General features: G+C 37.0%; 1 protein-coding gene and 1 non-coding gene across 5 annotated transcripts in view; both read left to right on the top strand.

Annotated features, from left to right (window-relative positions):
- CCDC91 (coiled-coil domain containing 91) overlaps window positions 1–23,667 on the top strand; it is a 408,524-nt gene that overhangs the window by 227,010 nt on the left and 157,847 nt on the right. For all 4 annotated transcript variants that reach the window (XM_069585456.1, XM_069585459.1, XM_069585460.1 and 1 more), the window contains one exon: window positions 23,447–23,554. In XM_069585456.1, coding sequence (XP_069441557.1) covers window positions 23,447–23,554 — 108 coding nt within the window. The remainder of the gene's footprint in view (window positions 1–23,446; window positions 23,555–23,667) is intronic.
- LOC138438397 (U6 spliceosomal RNA) lies at window positions 6,309–6,415 on the top strand. Its single transcript, XR_011256336.1, has one exon. It is a non-coding gene; the product is annotated as a U6 spliceosomal RNA (small nuclear RNA).

Raw genomic sequence — 23,667 nt, 5'->3', positions numbered from 1 at the left:
TTCCTTTACTTGTTTAACTGGGCTTTTTTCTTCAAATTGTCATTTGCTACTATATACAGTACCTCAGACTTCACAATTCTTTATATCTGTAGTTTTCTCTATCAAGTATTACTATCCATGATATGTGTGCATGCCAAATCACTTCAGTTGTGTCTGACTCTGTTATCCCATGGACTATATAGCCCGCTAGACTTCTTTGTCCATGGTGTTCTCCAAGCAAAATTACTGGAGTGGGTTTCCATGCCCTCCTACAGGGGATCTTTCTGACCCAGGACAAACCTGTCTCTCTGAAGTCTCCTGCATTGGCAGGGGAGTTCTTTACCACTAGTGCCACCTGGGACACATCCATGATGTAGAGCACCTTTTTTTATTAAGGTAATGTGTAGTTGTATTACTGGGCTGGTATTTTGCTTGTGATGCACTCATCTGTTGTCATTGATTAGGGTATCTTAACCTGCACTTTTTGCAGGACATAATAAATTACTTGGGTTGCTTTTAAGAAATCATACTAATTTTCTTCTCTGGAAATTTAAAATCAGTTCACATAGGTGGGATTTGGGCATCTATATTTTCTTTGAAGTTTTAGAAGTCATTCTGCTACCCCAAGGAGGTTGTTAACCATCAGCTTATCCCTTCATGTTTATTTGCCTATCATTGTATCCTATTTGTTGCTATTTTCCTCATTCTTATTATCTGAATTGAGCCTGTCAAGATTGTGTGTGGGTGGGTTTGTGTGTCTGTGTGCATGTTTAAATTGAAATCACTATGAAATTTTTCCTTATTTGAAAATGAGAGATATTCTGACAGATTTAAATGACAGTTGAATGGACCACTTTCTGTTTGAAAAAGTTACAAAAGAAGCAAAAGTTTTAGCTGTAACTAAGGAACTAGATTTATCCCACATTAAGATTTTTTAAGTGAAAAGTTAAAGTGAAGTCGTTCAGTCGTGTCCGACTCTTTGTGACCCCATGGACTGTAGCTACCAGCCTCCTCTGTCTATGGGATTTTCCAAGCGAGAGTTCTGGAGTGGGTTGCCATTTCCTTCTCCAAAGATTTTTTTAAACTTATGTCTTATTTTCCTTTATGTAGGATAAGTGATCAGAGCAAGAAAAAATTTCTTTACAGTGGAGTATTGGTATAATAGCACAGAGGGACTGTCAAAGAAAATCATATAGAAAAAATACAGGCATATTTGCTAAAACAAATGTAGTTCTTTAACTTAAGGCATGTGATGCCCTGAATTTTAAAGAGAAAGTAACTTGTGATCTCTCATTTCTTGCACAGATATGTTTGGTTCTTGTTTTCTTTTTTAAACTATCTCTGTATACATTTATTCAGTTAATATACTATATGTAAGTGCTTGAGGTAAAACTGTTTTAGATGTTAATACATTCTTAATTTTCTTTTTTATCCAAACTGACTTTTGGAAAGAATTTTCCAAAGAAAGTTCTAGTTGACTCAATGTGTTAAACTTCAAAGCTAGAACTTTTGCTCACATGCTCTAATAGTGAGTGGAAAGTACTCAAAAAATTAAGTTTAGCATGTTGTTTCTATTTTATTTTATTTTACTTTAAGTCTGGTTCATTGATGATCCCAAATTGACATGTATAAGATAACATAGGATTTTTTTGGTTAATAGTTTTGTTTTACTACTATATACTGAATCTTCTTGTTCAAGACAATGACAAAAGACTACCTCCTTTCTTTCTTTCTTTTTAATGTGGCGTTTGCTTTAAGATAGATTAGTTAGAAAAAAGTGCTTTTCCTTTTGAAACTCTAGTATTCAGAATTTATTTCATCCCGAAGTTGTATTTGCAAGTTAGTTATTTTCTTTGTTCGGACTCAACTTGTTTATTTTTCAAATTGACTTACACTCAGCTGTTTTGTTGTTTAAACTTAAGGGATTTAGACATTTTTCAAATCATAGGAGATAGAAGTGTTGAAACATTGAATTTGATATAGTTGATAGATGAGTCAAAATGGTGACTGGAAAGTTAGCCCAAAAAAGGCAAAAAAGAAAATGCATTATGGTTTAATATTTATTGCAAACACCAATAAATTATAACTGTAGTGATTTAAGGTCTATTACATGTTTCTTGGCCCCCTCATGGGTGCCTAACCTAAACATTTTCTGTATCAGTTTTTTGGTGATATGAAAATTAGTTCCTGGTCATCACATTCATTTTCAAACTAGAAGTTTTCATAGCCTCCTCTGAAACTTTAGAGCTTTCTATTCTAACCCTTGTGTTTTGCGTGCATGCTTTCAGCCAAGTTGAGTACATTTAAAAAACTTATTTACATATCTCAAGATATTTCCACCAGATTAGACATATAGACATATACTCATTTTTTAGTCTTTGTTTCTGAAAGCTTGTCTGAATTGATGATCTTTAACTTGGTTTATTACATCCCAGATGCCAAAAGCCGCTGAGTGCTAGACACATGATTAGTGCTTATAAATATTTTACTCATTTAAATGAGCAGACAAGGAATTAGCTGATTCTTTTCTAAAGTCTCAGAACATTTTATGAAGAGAATTCCCTGATTTTTTTTTCTTATGTTTAAGTACCAGAGTATTGAACTAGATACACTAGAGTTTTTGCTTATCAGACATACACATTCTCTGCTATTCAGAGTGAAAGATGGTGCAGAATTGCTACATAAACTTAAATTGTTCTGAAATTATCTTGAGTAAAATTCTTTATTTCCCATTTGATCAACATTAGTTTTATTGAGAGTATTGGTTCATTGTGCATTTCTCAAAGGTTAGTTGCCTGAAGTCTCTTTTGCTATGGACTGCTTTGAATTTCAGCAGTGTAACATATGTCAAATGTCAGCTTAGAATATCACATGCCTGCTATATTCCATTTTTCAAAAGCATCTACTTGCTAGTATTTTATTTGAACTCTTGAGTTGTTTTGTACTGTTTTATAAGGGAGAACATAATACATTTTGGAGACCAGTTTTTCCCAGGGTGTAGAATTACTTTTATTGTATAAAGTTCTGCTCCAAGGAGGAGGAAATGACATTTTCTTTTCTTTTGATGTTTCCCCTTGATTAGAGATTGCTAACTTTTTGTGTAAAGAGGGGATAAGTAAAAATGAAGATATGTGAAATGCGTTATGTATCTTTAAAAAAAAATTATACCATTTTGTTAACCCAAAGATATGAAATAAATTTATAGTTTTAGTTATTTGATTGAACAAGGATCCTCATAAATTCCAGCTTTTATCATATGATCAGATTTTTCCTGGACAAATAAAGATGCTTGCTGTTGCCAATAGCGTTTGGCCTAACAGCATGCTAGATACTAGTGATTGGTTTGGAACTCATAACTTGGCTTGTCCATTCTTATCCCTCCCATCAAACTTAACCTCAGCAGAGGATTGAGAAAGGTTTGGTAGTTGAGAACTGTTCTTATGTGCCTCTGAGTTTTCTGGGCTAAGCCAGAATCTTGCATGCAAGGCTATTCTTGTGGTTTTCCAGCCAGGCCAAAACCAAAAGGCATTGGAAACATTGCAAGAAAAGTTGTTCTATTATAGATTTAAGGCTTTCCTTTATATTGTGACTGGATTTTCAGCCTGATAGTCAAACGAATGAAGAAAAAGACTCCATTCTGTATTGAGGATATAAATTTCAAATTTTTGCTGCAGAGAAGTCTTTGAAAAATAACTCCAAAGATTAACAAAAAAATTAATGAATAGGTTTTATTTAGTTGTTTCTTAAGACATGTAAGACCTGCCTTTTTCCATTAGTTATTTTTGGCTTACCTTCCAAAATTAAATTTAAATGTCAATTTTTTTATATCACATCAGGTTAATATTTGTGACTAATCTTAATGAGACTTGAAAATTGTGATTCCTGTCCATTGTTAATTAATTACAGACTCCTGCTTATTATCATGAAAACTCAAGCTGGTCTATCATAAGTACCTTTTATCCATAATAATATTTTCTTTCTGTGTTGAATGAGGCTGGGTCTGTTTTGTTCTTATAGAGTTGAAATAAACCTTCTGTTTAACAATGTTATTCAGGAGGTTTCTACATTTAGTAGGAATGCTGAATGAGTGAGTTTATAGTAGTATCTGAAGAATATAATTTCTGTAACTATTCTAGTCAATGTGATGTATCAGTTATGTGATTTTTAATTTTCTGTTATTGTAGTGAACTGAATTATCAGTTTATTATCATGTTTATTAGACTTTAGAAGAGATGTAATTGATGTGTTATAGATTTATTTTTATTGGAAACTAATAATCCAGTTAGTGGATAATTACATACCATAGTTCTTAAAGGCAGAAAAGATAAACTGGTTAAAATTATTCTTATAAGTCCAAATGAAGATATATATATATAAAACTACCTTTAAGATTTTTTTCTAATTTCTTGTCTGCTTGAAAATTAATAAAAGAGGAATGGTTAACTTTATGCTTTAATCTGAACTATAAACCATTAGTGTGCAGCAAAGTATCAGAATACATGTCTGGTTTTGATTTTATCTGTTAAGTTTTAGTTAACTAGCTTTTGGGAAATTTTATATATGCATATATATATACACATATATGTATGTTTTATGTAATTTGATATATACAGATATATATATCTATAACATATATATATAGCTTATATATCTATATGGATATAGATATATAAGTGTATATAAATGTATAAATTTGTATAAATATATATAAACATAGGCAAAAAGTGAAGAGAAACTAAAAAGCCTCGACGAAAGTGAAAGTGGAGAGTGAAAAAGTTGGCTTAAAGCTCAACATTCAGAAAATGAAGATCATGGCATCTGGTCCCATCACTTCATGGGAAATAGATGGGGAAACAGTGGAAACAGTGTCAGACTTTATGTTCAGGGGCTCCAAAATCACTGCAGATGGTGAGTGCAGCCCTGAAATTAAAAGATGCTTACTCCTTGGAAGAAAAGTTATGACCAACCCAGACAGCATATTGAAAAGCAGAGACATTACTTTTACAACAAAGGTCCATCTAGTCAAGGCTATGGTTTTTCCTGTGGTCATGTATGGATGTGAGAGTTGAACTGTGAAGAAGGCTGAGCACCAAAGAATTGCCAAAGAATTGCCAAAGAATTGATGCTTTTGAACTGTGGTGTTGGAGAGGATTTGAAAGTCCCTTGGACTGCAAGGAGATCCAAACAATCCATTCTGAAGGAGATCAGCCCTGGGATTTCTTTGGAAGGAATGATGCTGAAGCTGAAACTCCAGTACTTTGGCCACCTCATGCGAAGAGTTTACTCATTGGAAAAGACTCTGATACTGGGAGGGATTGGGGCCAGGAAAAGAAGGGGACGACAGAGGATGAGATGGCTGGATGGCATCACTAACTTTATGGACATGGGTCTGAGTGAACTCTGCGAGTTGGTGATGGACAGGGAGGCTTGGTGTGCTGCTATTCATGGGGTCGCAAAGAGTCGGACACGACTGAGCGACTGAACTGAACTGATACATATATACATATATGTGATGGTAAAGCGTCTGTCTATAATGTGGGAGACCTGGCTTCGATCCCTGGGTTGGGAAGATCCCCTGGAGAAGGAAATGGCAATCCACTCCAGGACTATTGCCTGGAAAATCCCATAGACAGAGGAGCCTGGTAGGCTACAGTCCATGTGGTTGGGAAGAGTCGGACACAACTGAGCAACTTCACTGCATCCCTATATATATATATATGTGTATATATATATATATATATATATATATATATATATACACACACACACACACACATACACACACACATAGGTGGTGCTAGTGGTTAAGAACCTGCTTGCCAATGCAGGAGAATGAGAGACACAGGTTCAATCCCTGGGTCGAACAACAGACTTCATCCATCATGCAAAATGAGTACAACATACACAATACTGGGATGGATGAAGCACAAGCTGGAATCAGGATTATCAGAAGAATAATCAATAACCTCAGATATGCAGATAACACCACCCTTATGCCAAAAGCCAAGAGGAACTAAATAACCTCTTGATGAAGGTGAAGGAGGAGAATGAAAGAGCTGGCTTAAAACTCAACATTGAAAAACTAAGATAGTGCTTGCTTCGGCAGCTGCTGCTACTGCTACTGCTAAGTCGCTTCAGTTGTGTCTGACTCTGTGCAACCCCATAGATGGCAGCCCACCAGACTCCCCCATCCCGGGGATTCTCCAGTGCATGAAAGTGAAAAGTGAAACTGAAGTTGCTCACTCATGTCTGACTCTTAGCGACCCCATGGACTGCAACCTACCAGGCTCCTCTGTCCATGTGATTTTCCAGGCAAGACCGCTGGAGTGGGTTGCCATTTCCTTCTCCATATACTAAAATTGGAATGATACAGAGAAGATTAGCATGGCCCCTAAGCAAGGCTGACACACAAATTCATGACACGTTCCATATTTTTGTAAAGTAATTAGCCTCCAGTGAAAATAAATAAATTTATATTAAAAATAACAAATTTTAAGTAGGAAATAAAATGATTATAGAAAAGAAAAAAAAGAATAAATATTCTCAAACTGTATAGCATAGCATTCTATATTCAGTATCCTGTGATGAACTATAATGGAAAAGAATATGAGAAAGAATGTATACATCTATGTGACTGAATCACTTTGCTGCACAGCAGAAATTAACACAACATTGTAAATCAACTATAGTGAGTGAAGTCGCTCAGTTGTGTCCGACTCTTTGCGACCCCGTGGACTGCGGCCTACCAGGCTTCTCCGTCCATGGGATTCTCCAGGCAAGAATACTGGAGTGGGTACCATTTCCTTCTCCAGGGGATCTTTCCAACCCAAGGATCGAACCCAGGTCTCTATATTTCAATAAAATCAATTGAAAAAACAGAAGTAAACATTTTAGCTACGAAAAAAAGAGAAAAACTAAGATAATGGCATCTGGTTCCATCTCTTCATGGCAAATAGATGGGGGAACAATGGAAATGGTGACAGACTTTTATTTTCTTGGGCTCCAAAATCAATGCAGGTGGTGACTGCAGCCATGAAATTAAAAGACACTTGCTCCTTGGAAGAAACTCTATGACAAACCTAGGCGGTGTATTAAAAAGCAGAGACATCACTTTGCCTGTTGACAAATTCCGTAGAGTCTAAGCTATGGGTTTTTCCAGTAGTCTTGAATGGATGTGAGAGTTGGATCATAAAGAAAGCTGTGTGCCAAATAATTGATACTTTTGAACTATGGTGTAGGAGATCAAACCAGTCAATCCTAAAGGAAATCAACCCAAATATTCATTGGAAGGACTGATGCGGAAGCTTGAAGCTCTTATACTTTGGCCACCTGATGTAAAGAGCCAACTCATTAGAAAAGACTCTGATTCTGTGAAAGATTGAAGGCAGGAGGAGAGGAGGACAATGAGGATGAGTTGTTTGGATGGACATGCGTTTGAGCAAACTCCAGGAGACAGTGAAGGACAGGAAGCCTGGCATGCTGCAGTCCATGGGGTCACAAAGAGTTGGACCTGAGTGAGCAACTGAATAACAATCAAGAATAAATTAAAATTATTAGGAAGTAAATGATTTGCCCTATTGTCTTCAAAGTATCTTATTTATTTACCAACGAATCATGCATACAATACAGAACTTAAAAGATATGAAAGTATGCGTGTGTGTGTGTGCTAAGTTACCTCATTTGGTCCGACTCTTTTTGTGACCCTATGGACTGTAGCTGCCTGACTCCTCTGTCCATGGGTTTCTCAAGGCAAGAGTACTGGAGTGGATTTCCATACCCTCCTCTAGTAGATTTTCCCAATCCAGTGATTGAACCCGTATCTCTATGTCTCCTGCATTGGCAGGTGGATTCTTTACCACTAGCGCCACCTGGGAAGCCCAGAAATATGCATAGTAAAAATTAAATTTTGCTCCCATTGCTGTCAGAGTATCAATTCCCATCTATTCTTTAGGCTTTATTGCTTCCAGAAATGAGATAATTTGCTAAAGATTGTCATGTGTGATTTGCAATAAATTGATTGTCAAATTGTTTTATAGCAGTGAGAAAGGAATTCCATTTGAGGAATAAAACTTATAGAGTCTGATTTTATCCATATGGTTACAAGCACCAAGTTCAAAAGTTATCCTGTTTTGGTAGTTTAGCAGAATATTCTTGTAACCAAGTTTCTTGGTAGTTAATTCATTGTAACAACCTAATTTGGGTGCCAGCAAGGTCTTCCCTTGTGGCTCAGCTGGTAAAGAATCCTCCTGCAATGCGGGAGACCTGGGTTTGATCTCTGGATGGGGAAGACCCCCTGGAGAAGGGAAAGGCTTCCCATTCCAGTATTCTGGCCTGGAGAATTCCATGACTGTATAGTCCATGGGATCGAAAAGAATCAGACACGACTGAGTAACTTTCGATAAATCGATAATCAATAAATCACTACTTTATATTTTAATGGTGAAATACTTCCATTCTAGTTCGTATATTAACAATTCCTCTGAGACACTTTGATGACTTTGTCCCTTCCCTGAGGCTTCATCCTAATCCCTCCTAGTCAAGCTAGAGATCAGCACTGCAAGGACCTCTGACACCTGCTCCAGTGCTGGGGATGACACTTCTGATTTTTTGGTGCCCAAAAAATGGATTTTAAATAGTTTACACATCTCCCCGTGCAATGTCATTTCTGTTATATATGGTTTTGGTGTTGAAACACCAATGCTTTGGCCACCTGATGCGAAGAACCGACTCATTGGAAAAGACTGTGATGCTGGAAAATAATGAAGGTAGGAGAAGGGGATGATCAGAGGATGAGATGGTTGGATGGCATCAATGACTCAATGGATATGAGTTTGAACAAGCTCCAGGAGTTTGGTGATGGACAGGGAAGGCTGGTGTGTTGCAGTCCGTGGGTGTCACAAAGAATCAGACACGACTGAGCGACTGAACTGAACTGAATATATGGTTAACACTTAACTGGAAAAGAACCAGGTTAAAGTACCTTAAATTGTCATCTAAGTTTACGACATTCTTCTCTTTGTGATCAAAAAGAAGACATAAAGGAAAATTTCATCTTTGTCAGTGTGAAAGTGAAAGTGAAGTCGCTCAGTTGTGTCTAACTCTTTGAGACCCCATAGACTGTAGCTTACTAGGCTTCTCTGTCCATGGGATTTTCCTGGCAAGAGTACTGGAGTGGGCTGCCATTTCCTTCTCTAAGATACACTTTGTCAGTGTATCTTCTGATAAATTGATTTAGATGAAACCTCTAATCTCACTCAACTTTTCAATGTGAATAAAAGTTCTTTTCTAATTTTTGAGATCTATATTTGGTAAATGGATGTCTATTAATTTGGAGGGAAATTATTTTAACTATCTTAAATCTGGTAATTTAAAAAATATTGTTGATACAATTTGAATCCAAATAGCTTGAGTTTCCTTTTCATGCAAATAAGGAGTTTAGTTTTCAAAAATCAGCAGAAGGCTGAACAGTTCTCTTTTGAAAGTTTATCAATATAAAGAATTAAGTTAGCAGGCAGAATTTCACAGAATTCCTTTATTACTGGCAGAGACGAAGCTCTATTACTTTTCCTATTTATTAGATAACACATCTGAGGCATGGAGAAGCACAGCCAGAAAAGGAGTTGTGAATATAGTCAGATCATTCAAAGCTTGATCCAGAACTGTATTTAGCAAGTATGCTGCCTCCTTGGAAGGTTAATGATTGTGTATTTAAGTCAAATATTCCTGACATGTACATGGGTTTCTTTTTTTTTGTGGTGTCTGATATTTCAGAAAACGGAATGTTATGTCTTTAGTGTTTAATAACTAGGTACTTCATTGAATCCTATGAAAGATTCTGGAGAGATTTTAGTCAGAGTTGGTTTTTTTTTTTTCCTTTTCTTTCATTCCTTCCTTTCTTTCTTCTTTAACTGAAACTGTAGCTCTTATGCAAGTCACAAGAAATAATATTGTGGCATCTGAGGGAGAGGCATGTCCATATGGCAGCTTTTCAGAAGTTTAAAGTATCTGGAAGGCAGACATGCAGCGTCTCTCTGCTGAACTTAATTTTAGAAACTTCTTAATTTTAATGTGTTGTCCATGGCACAAAAGGAATTTTCACTGGGAGACTTTTGTGGTGTTTGAGGTAACAACTCTGATGTTACTAGAATCCCTTAACAACAGGGCCAACAGGAATGATTTCTTCTGTCCTAAAGATTTTTTTTTTTTTTTTTTGGTTTCACAGCCCGCAGAGCATTTTATAGCATGGCTAGACTGTATTGAATTTCCATGTTTAGATCTACACCCATAATTTAGCGTTTTTCTTTTTGAATTAGTACAGTGCCACTGCACAGCACTTCAAATACTAGAAAAATTTAGGATCTGCAATTCCAAATGCTTGAGATCTGTGACAAATAAATTTTCACCAGCTTCTCTATGACCTTGACACTGCTCTTTGTTTAAGTTAAGGAAAGGAAGGTTGCGGTCATTTGTTTTTTTAATCCATTTATCCATAATTTTAGGAATTGGTTTTTGTCCTGCTTTCTAAAAATAAATATGACCAAATCCATTACTATAACGCCTCAGACATCTGGAGTTTACACTCTTGAGAAGCATGCACCTTCATTTTCCCCAAAGGTTGAACTTAAAGATTCTAGATGTTGCCTAACTTCTGCCTGCCTGTGTAGTCAGGTCATGAACCTGAGCTCGGATTTAGATCTAGGTTTTTTAGGTAAACCCAAGCCTTAAGTTCAGATACAAGTTTTTCTTTAAGAGAGTTATATTCCCTAGTCCTTATTACCTTGTATGTTTAAATCATTTACCAATGATAGATTTTGATCACATTAATTCTTTTTGTATTCCAACAAAATTTTCTAAAATGTCTAAATATTGTTTTCAGAGATAACCTAATGTTTCTCTTCTAATGCAACTACATCTGTACCACAGTTGAATTACTAACTCACTGAGGTCTTAAAATATGTGTGTCTGTATCAGTTTTTCTTCCCAAACTACAAGCCAACAAAGTTATAGATTGACATTTTAGATCCCAACATTAGCAGAAGATATCTGATTAGCCAAGAGTCACTGAACTTTAAGACATGTTAGTGAGCTGCCATCATTTGGACACTATATATTAATTTTCATAATCTTATCTTGTCAGTCTAATTCAGTATAAAATGGAGAATGTAAGTATTATAGAAGAACTTCATGCTAATAGACAGTGTGTCCAGATGAAGTTCAGGCAGATGTTAATTGGCAGATATACTTGCAGCATATATATGGCACTTTTCTGAGAGACCATGAAAATAATTCAACTGTTCTTTTTAGGATTCACCCCTTCATTACAAGAGAGGATAATTTCATTACTCTTAATTATACTGAATAAAAAGTGGTATATGCATGGTGCATTTATGTGTGTGTGTGTGTGTGTGTGTGTGTGTGTAGCTGACAAAAATTGGTGCTATATATTTCATTCTCACAAATTGTCTATGTCTATTGTTTTATGTTATTTGACTTTTTTGTACTTTGAAACACTGAAGAAAATGAAAGTAGGTCAGATTATAGAAACTTTCTTGTCTGAGTAAAAAATAAAAATGCATTTCCATGGTTCTATGTGATTGCCTTTGTCTGGAAGTCTGGTGCTACTATAGCATCCGGTTGGATTCCCTGTTTCGTATGATCTACAGTGGCCTTTTTTCTAGTTTTTCAACTCATCAGCCTTTATTCCTATGATAAAACTTTGTACATTTTTCTTTGTTGAAAATGTTCTTCCCTCAGATTCAAAATAAAACTGTTTTTTTCTTCCTCATTTGTGACTTCCTAAGAGAGCTCTTGACTTCCCCCTCTGAAAAGTTTCTCCCCCATTATTCTATTCCTTTAGCCCTTTTCAATTTTCTTTACAGCATGTAACACCATCAGAAATGTTTGTTTATTGTCTACCTTGCAATCTTCTGGGGCTTCCCTGGTGGCTCAGAGGTTAAAACGTCTGCCTCCAATGCAGGAAACCCTGGCTTGATCCCTGGGTCGGGAAGATCCCCTGGAGAAGGAAATGGCAACCCACTCCAGTATTCCTGTCTGGAGAATCCCATGGACAGAGGAGCTTGGTAGGCTACAGTCCACGGGGTCACAAAGAGTTGGACATGACTGAGTGACTTTACTTTCACTTTCACTTTTGCAGTCTTCTTTGTCTTCCCCACTTTCCTTATCTACAATGTGAATTGAGGAGAGTCAGGCTCTTATCTCTCTTGTTGGGTATGCATCCCCAGTGCCTAGAACAATGTTTGGAATAAAGCATGCATTCAGTAAATATTAGTTGAATAAATGAAGCTTTAATAAATAATTGTTGTTCAGTTGCTAGTTCAGTTCAGTTCAGTCGCTCAGTGATGTCCGACTCTTTGCGACCCAATGAATCGCAGCACGCCAGGCCTCCCTGTCCATCACCATCTCCCAGAGTTCACTCAGACTCACGTCCATCGAGTCGGTGATGCCATCCAGCCATCTCATCCTCTGTAGTCCCCTTTTCCTCCTGCCCCTAATCTCTCCCAGCATTAGAGTCTTTTCCAATGAGTCAACTCTTCGCATGAGGTGGCCAAAGTACTGGAGTTTCAGCTTCAGCCTCATTCCTTCCAAAGAAATCCCAGGACTGATCTTCAGAATGGACTGGTTAGATCTCCTTGCAGTTCAAGGGACTCTCCAGAGTCTTCTCCAACACCACAGTTCAAAAAGCATCAATTTTTCAGCGCTCAGCTTTCTTCACAGTCCAACTCTCACATCCATCCATGACCACTGGAAAAACCATAGCCTTGACTTTGTTGTAAAAGTAATGTCTCTGCTTTTGAATATGCTATCTAGGTTGGTCATAACTTTTCTTCCAAGGAGTAAGCGTCTTTTAATTTCATGGCTGCACTCACCATCTGCAGTGATTTTGGAGCCCCCCAAAATAAAGTCTGACACTGTTTCCACTGTTTTCCCATCTATTTCCCATGAAGTGATGAGGCCGGATGCCATAATCTTCGTTTTCTGAATGTTGAGCTTTAAGCCAACTTTTTCACTCTCCTCTTTCACTTTCACCAAGAGGCTTTTGAGTTTCTCTTCACTTTCTGCCATAAGGGTGGTATCATCTGCATATCTGAGGTGATTGATATTTCTCCCAGCAATCTTGATTCCAGCTTGTGTTTCTTCCAGTCCAGCGTTTCTCATGATGTACTCTGCATAGAAGTTAAATAAGCAGGGTGACAATATATAGCCTTGACATATTCCTTTTCCTATTTGGAACCAGTCTGTTGTTCCATGTCCAGTTCTAACTGTTGCTTCCTGACCTGCATATAGGTTTCTCAAGAGCAGGTCAGGTGGTCTGGTATTCCCATCTCTTGTAGAATTTTCCACAGTTGATTGTGATCCACAGAGTCAAAGGCTTTGGCAGTCAGTAAAGCAGGTGACTATGTCAGTAAAGCAGTTGGCATAGTCAATAAAGCAGTTGACTATGCTAAGTCAACAAGTTTAGTTGCTAAGTCATGTCCAATTCTTTGTGACCCCATGGACTGCAACCCACCAGGCTTCTCTGTCCATGGGATTTCCCAGGCAAGAATACTGGAGTGGGTCAAATTTCCTTCTGCAGGGCATCTTCCCGCCCCAGGGATCGAACCTGTATATCTTGTATCTCCTGCAATGGCAGGGGGATTCTTTACCACTATGCCACCTGGGAAGCCCAACCCAACCAAGAAACAGGTATTAAAAAACATTCCTAAAACAGTACCAAAACATGCAGAGTTTACTAAAGATTTTCTGTTTACTACCTGATTAGTTTTTCTTTCCAATGTACAAACCAAGTATATCTGAATATCGGTTGTTGTTGTTTCAGTCCCTAAGTAGTGTTCACCTCTTTGCGACCCCATGAACTACAACATGCCTTGCTTCCCTGTTCCTCACTATCTTCCGGGAATTGCTCAAACTCTTGTCCTTTGAGTCTGTAAGGCCATCCAACTATCCCATCCACTGTCACCGCTTCTCCTCTTGCCCTCAATCTTTCCAGCATTAGGGTCTTTTCCATTGAGTCAGGTCTTCACATCAGGTGGCCAAATAATTGGAGATTCAAGCTTCAGCATCAGTCCTTCCAATGAATATTCAGGGCTGATTTCCTTTCGGATTGACTAGTTTGATCTCCTTGCTGTCTAAGGGACTTTGAAGAGTTTTCTGTGGCACCACAGTTGGAAATCATCAATTCTTTGGTGCTCAGCCTTTTTTGTGGTCCAAGTCTCATATCCATACACGACTACTAGAAAAAACATAGCTTTGACTCTAGGAACCTTTGTCGGCAAAATGATGTATCTGTTTTTTAATACAGTCTGGGTTTATTGTAGCTGTTTTTCCAAGGAGCAAGCATCTTTTAATTTCATGGCCACAGTCACCATGTGCAGTGATTTTGGGGCCCAAGAAAATAAAATCTGTCACTGTTTCCATTGTTTCCTCATCTATTTGCCATGATGTGTTGGGACCTCATGCCACAATCTTCATTTTTTGATTCTGAGTTTTAAGCCAGCTTTTTCACTCTCCTCTTTCACCATCATCAAGAGCCTCTTTAGTTCCTCTTCACTTTCTGCCATTAAAGTGGTGTCATCTCCATATCTGAGGTTATTGATATTTCTCCAGGCAATCTTGATTCCAGCTTGTGATTGATTCACCCTGGCATTTTGCATGAGGTACTCTGCATATAAGTTAAATAAGCAGGGGGACAATATAAAGCCTCAATGTACTCCTTTCCCAATTTTGAACCAGTGTTGTTCCATGTCCAGTTCTAACTGTTGCTTCTTGACCTGCACACAGGTTTCTCAGGAGGCAGGTAATGTGTTTTGGTATTCCCAGCTCATTAAGTATATTCCACAGTTTGTTGTGATCACACAATCAAAGGATTTAACATAGTCAACGAAGCAGATATAGATGTTTTTTGAATTCCCTTGATTTTTCTATGATCCAGCATATATTGACAGTTCAGTCTCTGGTTCCACTGCCTTTTCTAAATCCAACTTGTACATCTGGAAGTTCTTGGTTCATGTACTGCTGAAGCCTGGCTTGAAGGATTTTGAATATAATCTTTCTGGCATGTGAAATGAGAGCAGTTGTATGGTAATTTGAACATTCTTTGGCATATATAATTAACAGTATTTTGTAAAAACATACACAGTTTTGTTTGGTTATCATATACCAGAAATCTTGCTAACTCTTGACCAGACCCTGTACAAAAAAGGTGAATCACTTTGGTTCAGAAAGAAATAGGTCCTTAAAGAGCAGCTGTGTAGGAACCTCCTGTATAAAGTGACTGGGAGTAAGAGATCTCAGGTGTACCTTAAATAAATTTGAAATCAGAGGCAATTTTTTAAGTATAAATGTCTATAGGAAAAAGGAAAAAACAGCAAATCAATGACTTAGTTATCCATATTAAAAGTTTAGAAAAACAACAAACTAAAGTAAAAAGCAAGCAAAACGTCAGGTAGAATAAGTAAATTATACAGTGGAAAAGCAAGGGAGAAAATGAACAAAACCAATAGTTAATTCTTTGAAAACACAAACAAAATGAGCATACCTTTAGACCTACTGATCAACTAAAGCAGAGGAAAGACTCGAAGTAGAAAATCAGGAATGAAAGAGAGCATATCAGTACTTACCTTACCAAAAAAAAATAATAATAATAATAATTAAGGAATACTGTAAACAACTGTATGGATGCTAAGTCACTTCAGTTATATCCAATTCTTTGTACCCCTGTAGACTGCACCAGCCAGACTCCATTGTCTTGCAGTGGGTTGCCATTTTCTACTCTATGGGACCTTCCTGACTCAGCAATCTAATCCCCATCTCTTATGTCTCCTGTATTGGCAGGCGAGTTCTTTATCACTTACCCCAACTGTGAAGCCTACTGTGAAAAACAACTATATGCTGTGTGTGCTAAGTCCTTTCAGTTATGTCTAACTCTTTGCAACCCTGTGCACAGTACCCCACCAGGCTCCTTTGTCCATGGGATTCTCCAGGCAAGAAATACTGGAGTGGGTTGCCATGTCAATTTTCTTATTTTATTTTTAGTTAAATTGGAAAAGATCTGAAATAGATTTTGAAAAAGCAAACTGTCTGGCTAAGTCACTTCACTGTTCACCTGAAATCGCCACAACATTAATTGGCTATACTCCAATACAAAATGTTTGTGGTATTAAAAATTAAAAAAAAAAAAAAAGCAAACTGTGATAGTTTCCTAAGAAAAGTAAAATTGTATTTGATTTCAAATGACCCTTTACACCAGTTTATTTATGTGTACTACTGCAGTCCAAAAGCTAAACTAAGAATATAAATACAGACATAGTTATCATCAGTGTTTTAATAGTTTTTCTATGAATTGGCAAATAATACAAATTGGATATACTGAAATCATGATTCATTTCTTCAGTTCCTTCAATAGTTATTTGTCTTCTGTTAGGTACTATTGTAGGTAAAATGGATACATCAATGAATTAACTACAGATTCCTGTTTCCTAGGGCTTAATTTTTACTAGGGATATTTATTTTGTGTTTTGCCTCTAGCTTATTCCTGTTTATAAATTATGACTTAGAGGATTGACTTTTAAAGTAATTTTAATTAATTAACTATTGCCTAAAATTAGCTATGAAGTATTCTTCTAAGGTTATGTGCTAAATGCCAACATTGGAGACCATCTGGTTCTCTAGACACATCTACTCTGAAAATCTGGACAAGTAATTAAATTTGATGAGCCTGGAATGAGATCTGTAAGAACTGGGCTGTTTCTAGGGAAAAGAGAAATTCTCTGGATTTGTTGGTACAGTGGATTGTAGTTTGGTCTGCAGGAGTCCATTTGAGCTGTAACTTCTCCACTCACTTAAATTCCAGTGTATACTCAGTTCCATTAAAAACAGTCTGTCTACTGCTTATGGGTATTGGTTGGTGTAGCAAAGTTTTTGACTTAATATCATTATTTTCTAGTCTAATCGTTAAAGAATTTATAACATACTTTTTTTTCAAGGAGTTTATCATCCTTTACATGCTCTATTTTGTTTATTCAAAATTTATACTTGTGGAGTAGAAAGAATAAATATTTCTAATCTAAAATAATTTTTAAAAATTCAGATCTCTCTTAGGTATTAAATGTATTCAGCAACAGAGTTGGTAACTGAACTTGGTAGTTATAATTTGAAACTTAGTGAACTTTCTAATGAATATTGGTATCATTAAAACTATGATTTTTAAAACATTAATCTCAGTATAAGGAATGCCACTCCCCAAACAGGTATTGCATGTGTATGTTATGTACAAATAACTGTAAAAACCTCTGTGTGATATGCAAAGCTGAATATAAATGTGACATAGTTCCTGTTTTAAAGAAATCTATGATCTTGTTGACACCTTTAAAATTATTCTTGAAGAAGTGTGGTCAGTAGTTTTCCTGTCTGCTAGGATGATACAGAGGATCTCGTAGGACTGAAGCTAAAACCTAAACATGTTGAAAATTAGCAAAATATTCCCTGCTTTTGGTATCATTTTTTTCTTTATAGAAGTGTTTGTGTGCATCTTTGTTTTTCTGCCTCTACACATAATGAAAATCTTAGTGCTTTTATTTGTGTTTAGAGGAGTTTAAAATAGCTGATAAAGGAAGTAATTCTTTCATGAATCATTTTTGTAGTGTTATTTAAACCCAAGGGAAGGGTTACTTGTGTCTTTGATATCTCTAGAGCCAATTACAAAGGAAAAAAACAATTAAAGGAAAATATTAAGACTAATGTGCATTTTTGAACATAACTGCACAGGAAGTTGCAACACAATTATTATAGTATATTACACAGGAGAATAAATATCCAGTTATATAATGATAGAATTAGCTATAAAACCTTGTAGATAGTACCATTGTTTATTATTATGTATTCCACAATGATTAATATTCTACTTCTAAGGATTGTTTTCGGACAGCACATCCTTTGTTTGGACAGTGACAATAATAATTCCACTGTACAGCATTATCAGTCAGTCAGTTCAGTCACTCAGCCATGTCCAGCTCTTTGTGACCCAATGAACTGTAGCACACCAGGCCTCTCTGTCCATCACCAACTCAGAGAGTTTACCCAAACTCATGTCCATTGAGTCGGTGATGACATCCAACAATCTCATCCTCTGTCGTCCCCTTCTCCTCCTACTTTCAATCTTTTCCAGCATCAGGGTCTTTTCCAATGAGTCAGCTCTTTGCATCAGGTGGCCAAAGTATTGGAACTTCAGCTTCAACATCAGTCCTTCCAATGAACACCCAGGACCGATCTCCTTTAGGATGGACTGGTTGGATCTCCTTGCATTCCAAGGGACTCTCAAGAGTCCTCCAACACTACAGTTCAAAAGCATCAATTCTTCAGGGCTCAGCTTTCTTTATAGTACGACTCTCACATCCATACATGACTACTGGAAAAACCATAGCCTTGACTAGATAGACCTTTGTTGGCAAAGTAATGTCTCTGCTTTTAAATATGCTGTATAGGTTGGTCATAACTTTACTTACAAGGAGTAAGCATCTTTTCAAGGCTGCAGTTACCATCTGCAGTGATTTTGGAACCCCCAAAAATAAAGTCTGCCACTGTTTCCACTGTTTCCCCATCTATTTGCCATGAAGTGATGAGACCGGATGCCATGATCTTCGTTTTCTGAATGTTGAGCTTTAAGCCAACTTTTTCACTTCCTTTCGCTTCATCAAGAGGCTCTTTAGTTCTTCACTTTCTGCCACAAGGGTGATGTCATCTGCGTATCTGAGGTTATTGATATTTCTCCTGGGAGTCTTGATTCTAGCTTGTGCTTCTTCCAGCCTAGCCTTTGTCATAATGTACTCTGCATCTAAGTTAAATAAGCAGGGTGACAGTATACAGCCTTGACATACTCCTTTTCCTATTTAGAACCAGTCTGTTGTTCCATCTCCAGTTCTAACTGTTGCTTCCTGACGTGCATATAGGTTTCTCAAGAGGCAGGTCAGGTGGTCTGGTATTTCCATCTCTTGTAGAATTTTCCACAGTTTATTGTGATTCACACAGTCAAAGGCTTTGGCATAGTCAATAAAGCAGAAATAGATATTTTTCTGGAACTCTGTTGCTTTTTTGATGATCCACTGAACGTTGGCAACTTGATCTCTGGTTCTTCTGCCTTTTCTAAAACCAGCTTGAACATCTGCAAGTTCACGGTTCATGTATTGCTGAAGCCTGGCTTGGAGAATTTTGAGCATTACTTCACTAGTGTGTGAGATGAGTGCAATTGTGTGGTAGTTTGATCATTCTTTGGCATTGCCTTTCTTTGGGATTGGAATGAAAACTGACCTTTTCCAGTCCTGTGGCCACTGCTCAGTTTTCCAAATTTGCTGACATATTGAATCCAGCACTTTCATGACTTCATCTTTCAGGATTTGAAATAGCTCAACTGGAATTCCATCTCCTCCACTAGTTTTGTTTGTAGTGATACTTCCTAAGGCCCACTTGACTTCACAATCCAGAATGTCTGCCCCTAAGTGAGTGATCACACCATTGGGATTATCTGGGTCATGAAGATCTTTTTCATACAGTTCTTCAGTGTATTCTTGTCACCTCTTCTTAATATCTTCCGCTTCTGTTAGGTCCATACCATTTCTGTCCTTTATTGAGCCCATCTTTGCATGAAGTATTCCCTTGGTATCTCTAATTTTCTTGAAGAGATCTCTAATCTTTCCCTTTCTATTGTTTTTCTCTATTTCTTTGCACTGATCACAGAGGAAGGCGTCTTATCTCGCCTTGCTTTCAAATGGGTTCATCTTTCCTTTTCTCCTTTTCTCCTTTGCTTCTCGTCTTTTCACATCTATTTGTAAGGCTTCCTCAGACAGCCACATTGCTTTTTTGCATTTCCTTTTCTTGGGAGTGGTCTTGATCCATGTCTCCTGTACAATGTCAAGAACCTCCGTCCATAGTTCATCAGGCACTCTATCAGATCTAGTCCCCCAAATCTATTTGTCACATCTGCTGTATAATCATAAGGGATTTGATTAGGTCATACCTGAATGGTATAGTGGTTTTCCCTACTTTCAATTTAAGTCTAAAACGGGCGATAAGGAGTTCATGATCTGAGCCACAGTCAGCTCCCGGTCTTGTTTTTGCTGACTGTATAGAGCTTCTCCATCTTTGGCTGCAAAGAATATAATCAGTCTGATTTCAGTGTTGACCATTTGGTGATGTCCATGTGTAGAGTCTTCTCTTGTGTTGTTGCAAGTGGGTGTTTGCTATGACCAGTGCATTCTTTTGGCAAAACTCTGTTCACCTTTGCCCTGCTTCATTCTGTACTCCAAGGCCAAAGTTGCCTGTTACTCCAGGTGTTTCTTGACCTCCTCCTTTTGCATTAGCCATGCTGTGTGGGGCCAGCCAAGACGGACGGGTCATGTTGGAGAGGTCTAACAGAATGTGGTCCACTGGAGAACGTAATGGCAAAACACTTCAGTATTCTTTCCTTGAGAACCCCATAAACAGTATGAAAAATCAAAAAGATTGGATATTGAAAGATGAACTCCCCAGGTCAGTAGGTGCCCAATATCCTACTGGAGATCAGTGGAGAAATAACTCCAGAAAGAATGAAGGGATGGAGCCAAAGCGAAAACAAACCCAGTTGTGGATGTGACTGGTGATAGAAGCAAGGTCTGATGCTGTAAAGAGCGATACTGCATAGGAACCTGGAATGTTAAATCCATGAAACAAGGCACATTGGAAATGGTCAAACAGGAGATGGCAAGAGTGAATGTCTACCTTCTAGGAGTCAGCAAACTAAGATGGACTGGAATGGGTGAATTTAACTCAGATGACCATTATATCTACTACTGTGGGCAGGAATCCCTTAGAAGAAATGGAGTAGCCATCATAATCAACAAAAGAGTCTGAAATGCAGTACTTGGATGCAATCTCAAAAATGACAGTATGATTTCTGTTCGTTTCCAAGGCAAACCATTCAGTATCACGGTAGTCCAGGTCTATGCTCTGACCAGTTAATGGTGAAGAAGCTGAAGTTGAACAGTTCTATGAGGACCTACAAGACCTTTTAGAACTAACTCCCCAACAAGATGTCCTTTTCATTATAGGGGACTGGAATGCACAACTAGAAAGTTCAGTATTATCAGTTCAGTTCAGTTCAGTTGCTCAGTTGTGTCCGACTCTGTGTTCAGTATTATAGTCCCACTTAAAAAAAAAAAATCTTGTTATGGCAATACAAAGATTTTTAGTATATGGCACCTTCCTACTTTTCTATATTTTCTGCCATTCTGTCTGCCTCCACTCTTAATTCCAGCTAGTCTTCTTTATTTAATGTTCTCTGTGAATAGCAATCAGCCTTACAGGCAGGCCTTGGGCATCTTTTCTATCTCTGATAAGCACCTTGCACCTTCTGTTTTCTAGAGAATGTTTCTCTTCAACAATAGAATGAACTCAGTGAGGACCGACTCTTTAAATCTTTCTGTTCCTGTTATCTACCTTAATGTCCTTTTTATAGAGGGATACATTTAAGTAACTGAATGGGGCTGAGAGGCTTGAACTATGTGAAAACTGGTCATTTGTGCAAGCTTTTTTCCATGTTCCATAATTACAGTTTAGCATTTACATGATTCATTATCCTATGGTGCTTACTTCCTTAAAGTTTGGTAGAAAATGAGTATGGTAGAAAATGAGATTAATCACCAAAGGAGAAAGTACTGTTCATTTGTGTTTCTTAATTATGATGAGGAAGTATTATTTTATTTCATTAATTTACCTGTCTCTCTAAAGGATATAATTTACTAAAAAATAACAACTTGATATTAAAACTGGGATTATTTGGTATCATACCAAATATGGAAATGAAAACAGTCCTTTCCATTAAGCATAACAGTTCTGCCATAACCCAAGTCCCCCCAGAGAATGACTTTTTTCTCTCTACAAAAGATGCCATGAATGTAACCCAAGAGAACTGGCCATAAATCTACCAACCTTTAAATTTTCTGAAGTCCAAAAATAGTATTATATTGTACCAAAGGTAAATAGGAGCTTTACATTATCTAGCCAGTTTAAATTTTAATTGTTTTCATAAATTATCATTATGGATTCTTTAGAAGACATAATATATAAATGAAAACCTTAAGCAGTGCTGTTAAGCAGTTCTTTTTATGTTGGTGAAATTGCCGTCAGAACTTTATTTTCCTTTACCAACTTACTGGTAATTCTGTAGCTTCAGAGTGATGACTGTTGAATTATAGGAGTAGAAGTATCATGAGACAGTTTAACATTTGCAAGAGAAAGTTAATTATATGAAGATTTGAGACTTATCCAGAGGTTTCAAAAATATTTTTGTCTCAGTTTTTAAAAATACATGCATATTTATTTAGCCTCTTAATGCATGTTGTTTCCAACCAAGTAAGTCTATTTTCAAAACAGAGATTATTTAAGAGATTTGGCATATTTTTCTTTTCTTGGTAAATGTGCCAAAGGTCTGTTTTCTATAAGACATGTGTCTGTTTCAACTTACTATTTTGATTATGAGTAGTTTATTATCCAGATAGACCTTCAAAAATAGAATATTTGCTGGAGTTCTTATGCGTATGGTGAAGTGAATATTTTAGAATGATTCAGGATTTATAAATAGCATGTAAGATAATATCGAGAGCACATTAACTATAATGTATAATGCCTTTAAAAAAAAGGAAAGATGATAATATTCTAAGCGTCGCCAATACGGAAGTAAGTGGGCGGAACGTCTTCCAATGCTGATTTGGCTTCCCTTAGAACAGTGTTAACATCTTTATATTTAAGTGACTGAGGTTCCAGTGTTTACACTGTCCACTTGCGTTTGTCTAGTCTCCCAAGTTTTATTACTTCTTATGAATACTGCCTTGAGATTCTGCCATCCACACTTTGCCTTACACCTTTTCACATTAGGGGCGTGCACTTCCTAGGGGGCAGTTTTTTTCATGATTGAAACTGCTCAGAGTTTCCATCTGCTTTTACTTGACTTGTGGTCTTGAAGATCATGCTTGGCCCATGGGATATTACAGTGTGCCGAGAGGATGTGGAGTTTTGTCAGCCAGTGAAATATGTCTGGTTTTTTTTTTTTTTCCTCTTTTCTTTTTTTCTTCAGCAGCTTTCATATGCTTCTCATCCTGTGTGGTCTTTGCTAAACTGAATTTATATTTAACAGAACTGCTCACTCTCTTTATCATCTTCTATGACTTGGCCTTTTTAAAGAGAAGGTGTGTAGAAGGAAAATCTGAGCCAAAAAACTGTAGTTTTGGCAATAGGAAAACCGAAAACCAAAAGCTTAAAGTAGTGTTATATATGAATGTGCTTTAATATTCACAAATGTTTATTTTGTAATGCAGAAGATCATATTTCAGACATGTACATCTGTCAAAAAAATTTATCATGCCAATAGTAGATTCCAAGTTTTGTTTGTGATCCAAATAACATTTTTGCTTGTTTTTAGGCACTACTACAGTCTTCAGTTAAGCAACAAGTAGAAGCTATTGAAAAGCAGTACATTTCTGCAATTGAGAAACAAGCACACAAGTGTGAAGAGTTGTTAAATACTCAGGTAATAAAATTGCACATCCATTATATATTTATACTTTTCTTCTGACTCTCTTCCCCTGAGAGCTCTATAACTGTTTATTCACTTTCATGCCATTTACTTTCCTTGATGTATTT

This window comes from Ovis canadensis, chromosome 3, assembly GCF_042477335.2.
Source record: "Ovis canadensis isolate MfBH-ARS-UI-01 breed Bighorn chromosome 3, ARS-UI_OviCan_v2, whole genome shotgun sequence".
NCBI classification, from domain to species: domain Eukaryota; kingdom Metazoa; phylum Chordata; class Mammalia; order Artiodactyla; family Bovidae; genus Ovis; species Ovis canadensis.
Note: the sequence above shows the minus strand (reverse complement) of the source record. Positions and strands in the feature narration are given on the sequence as shown.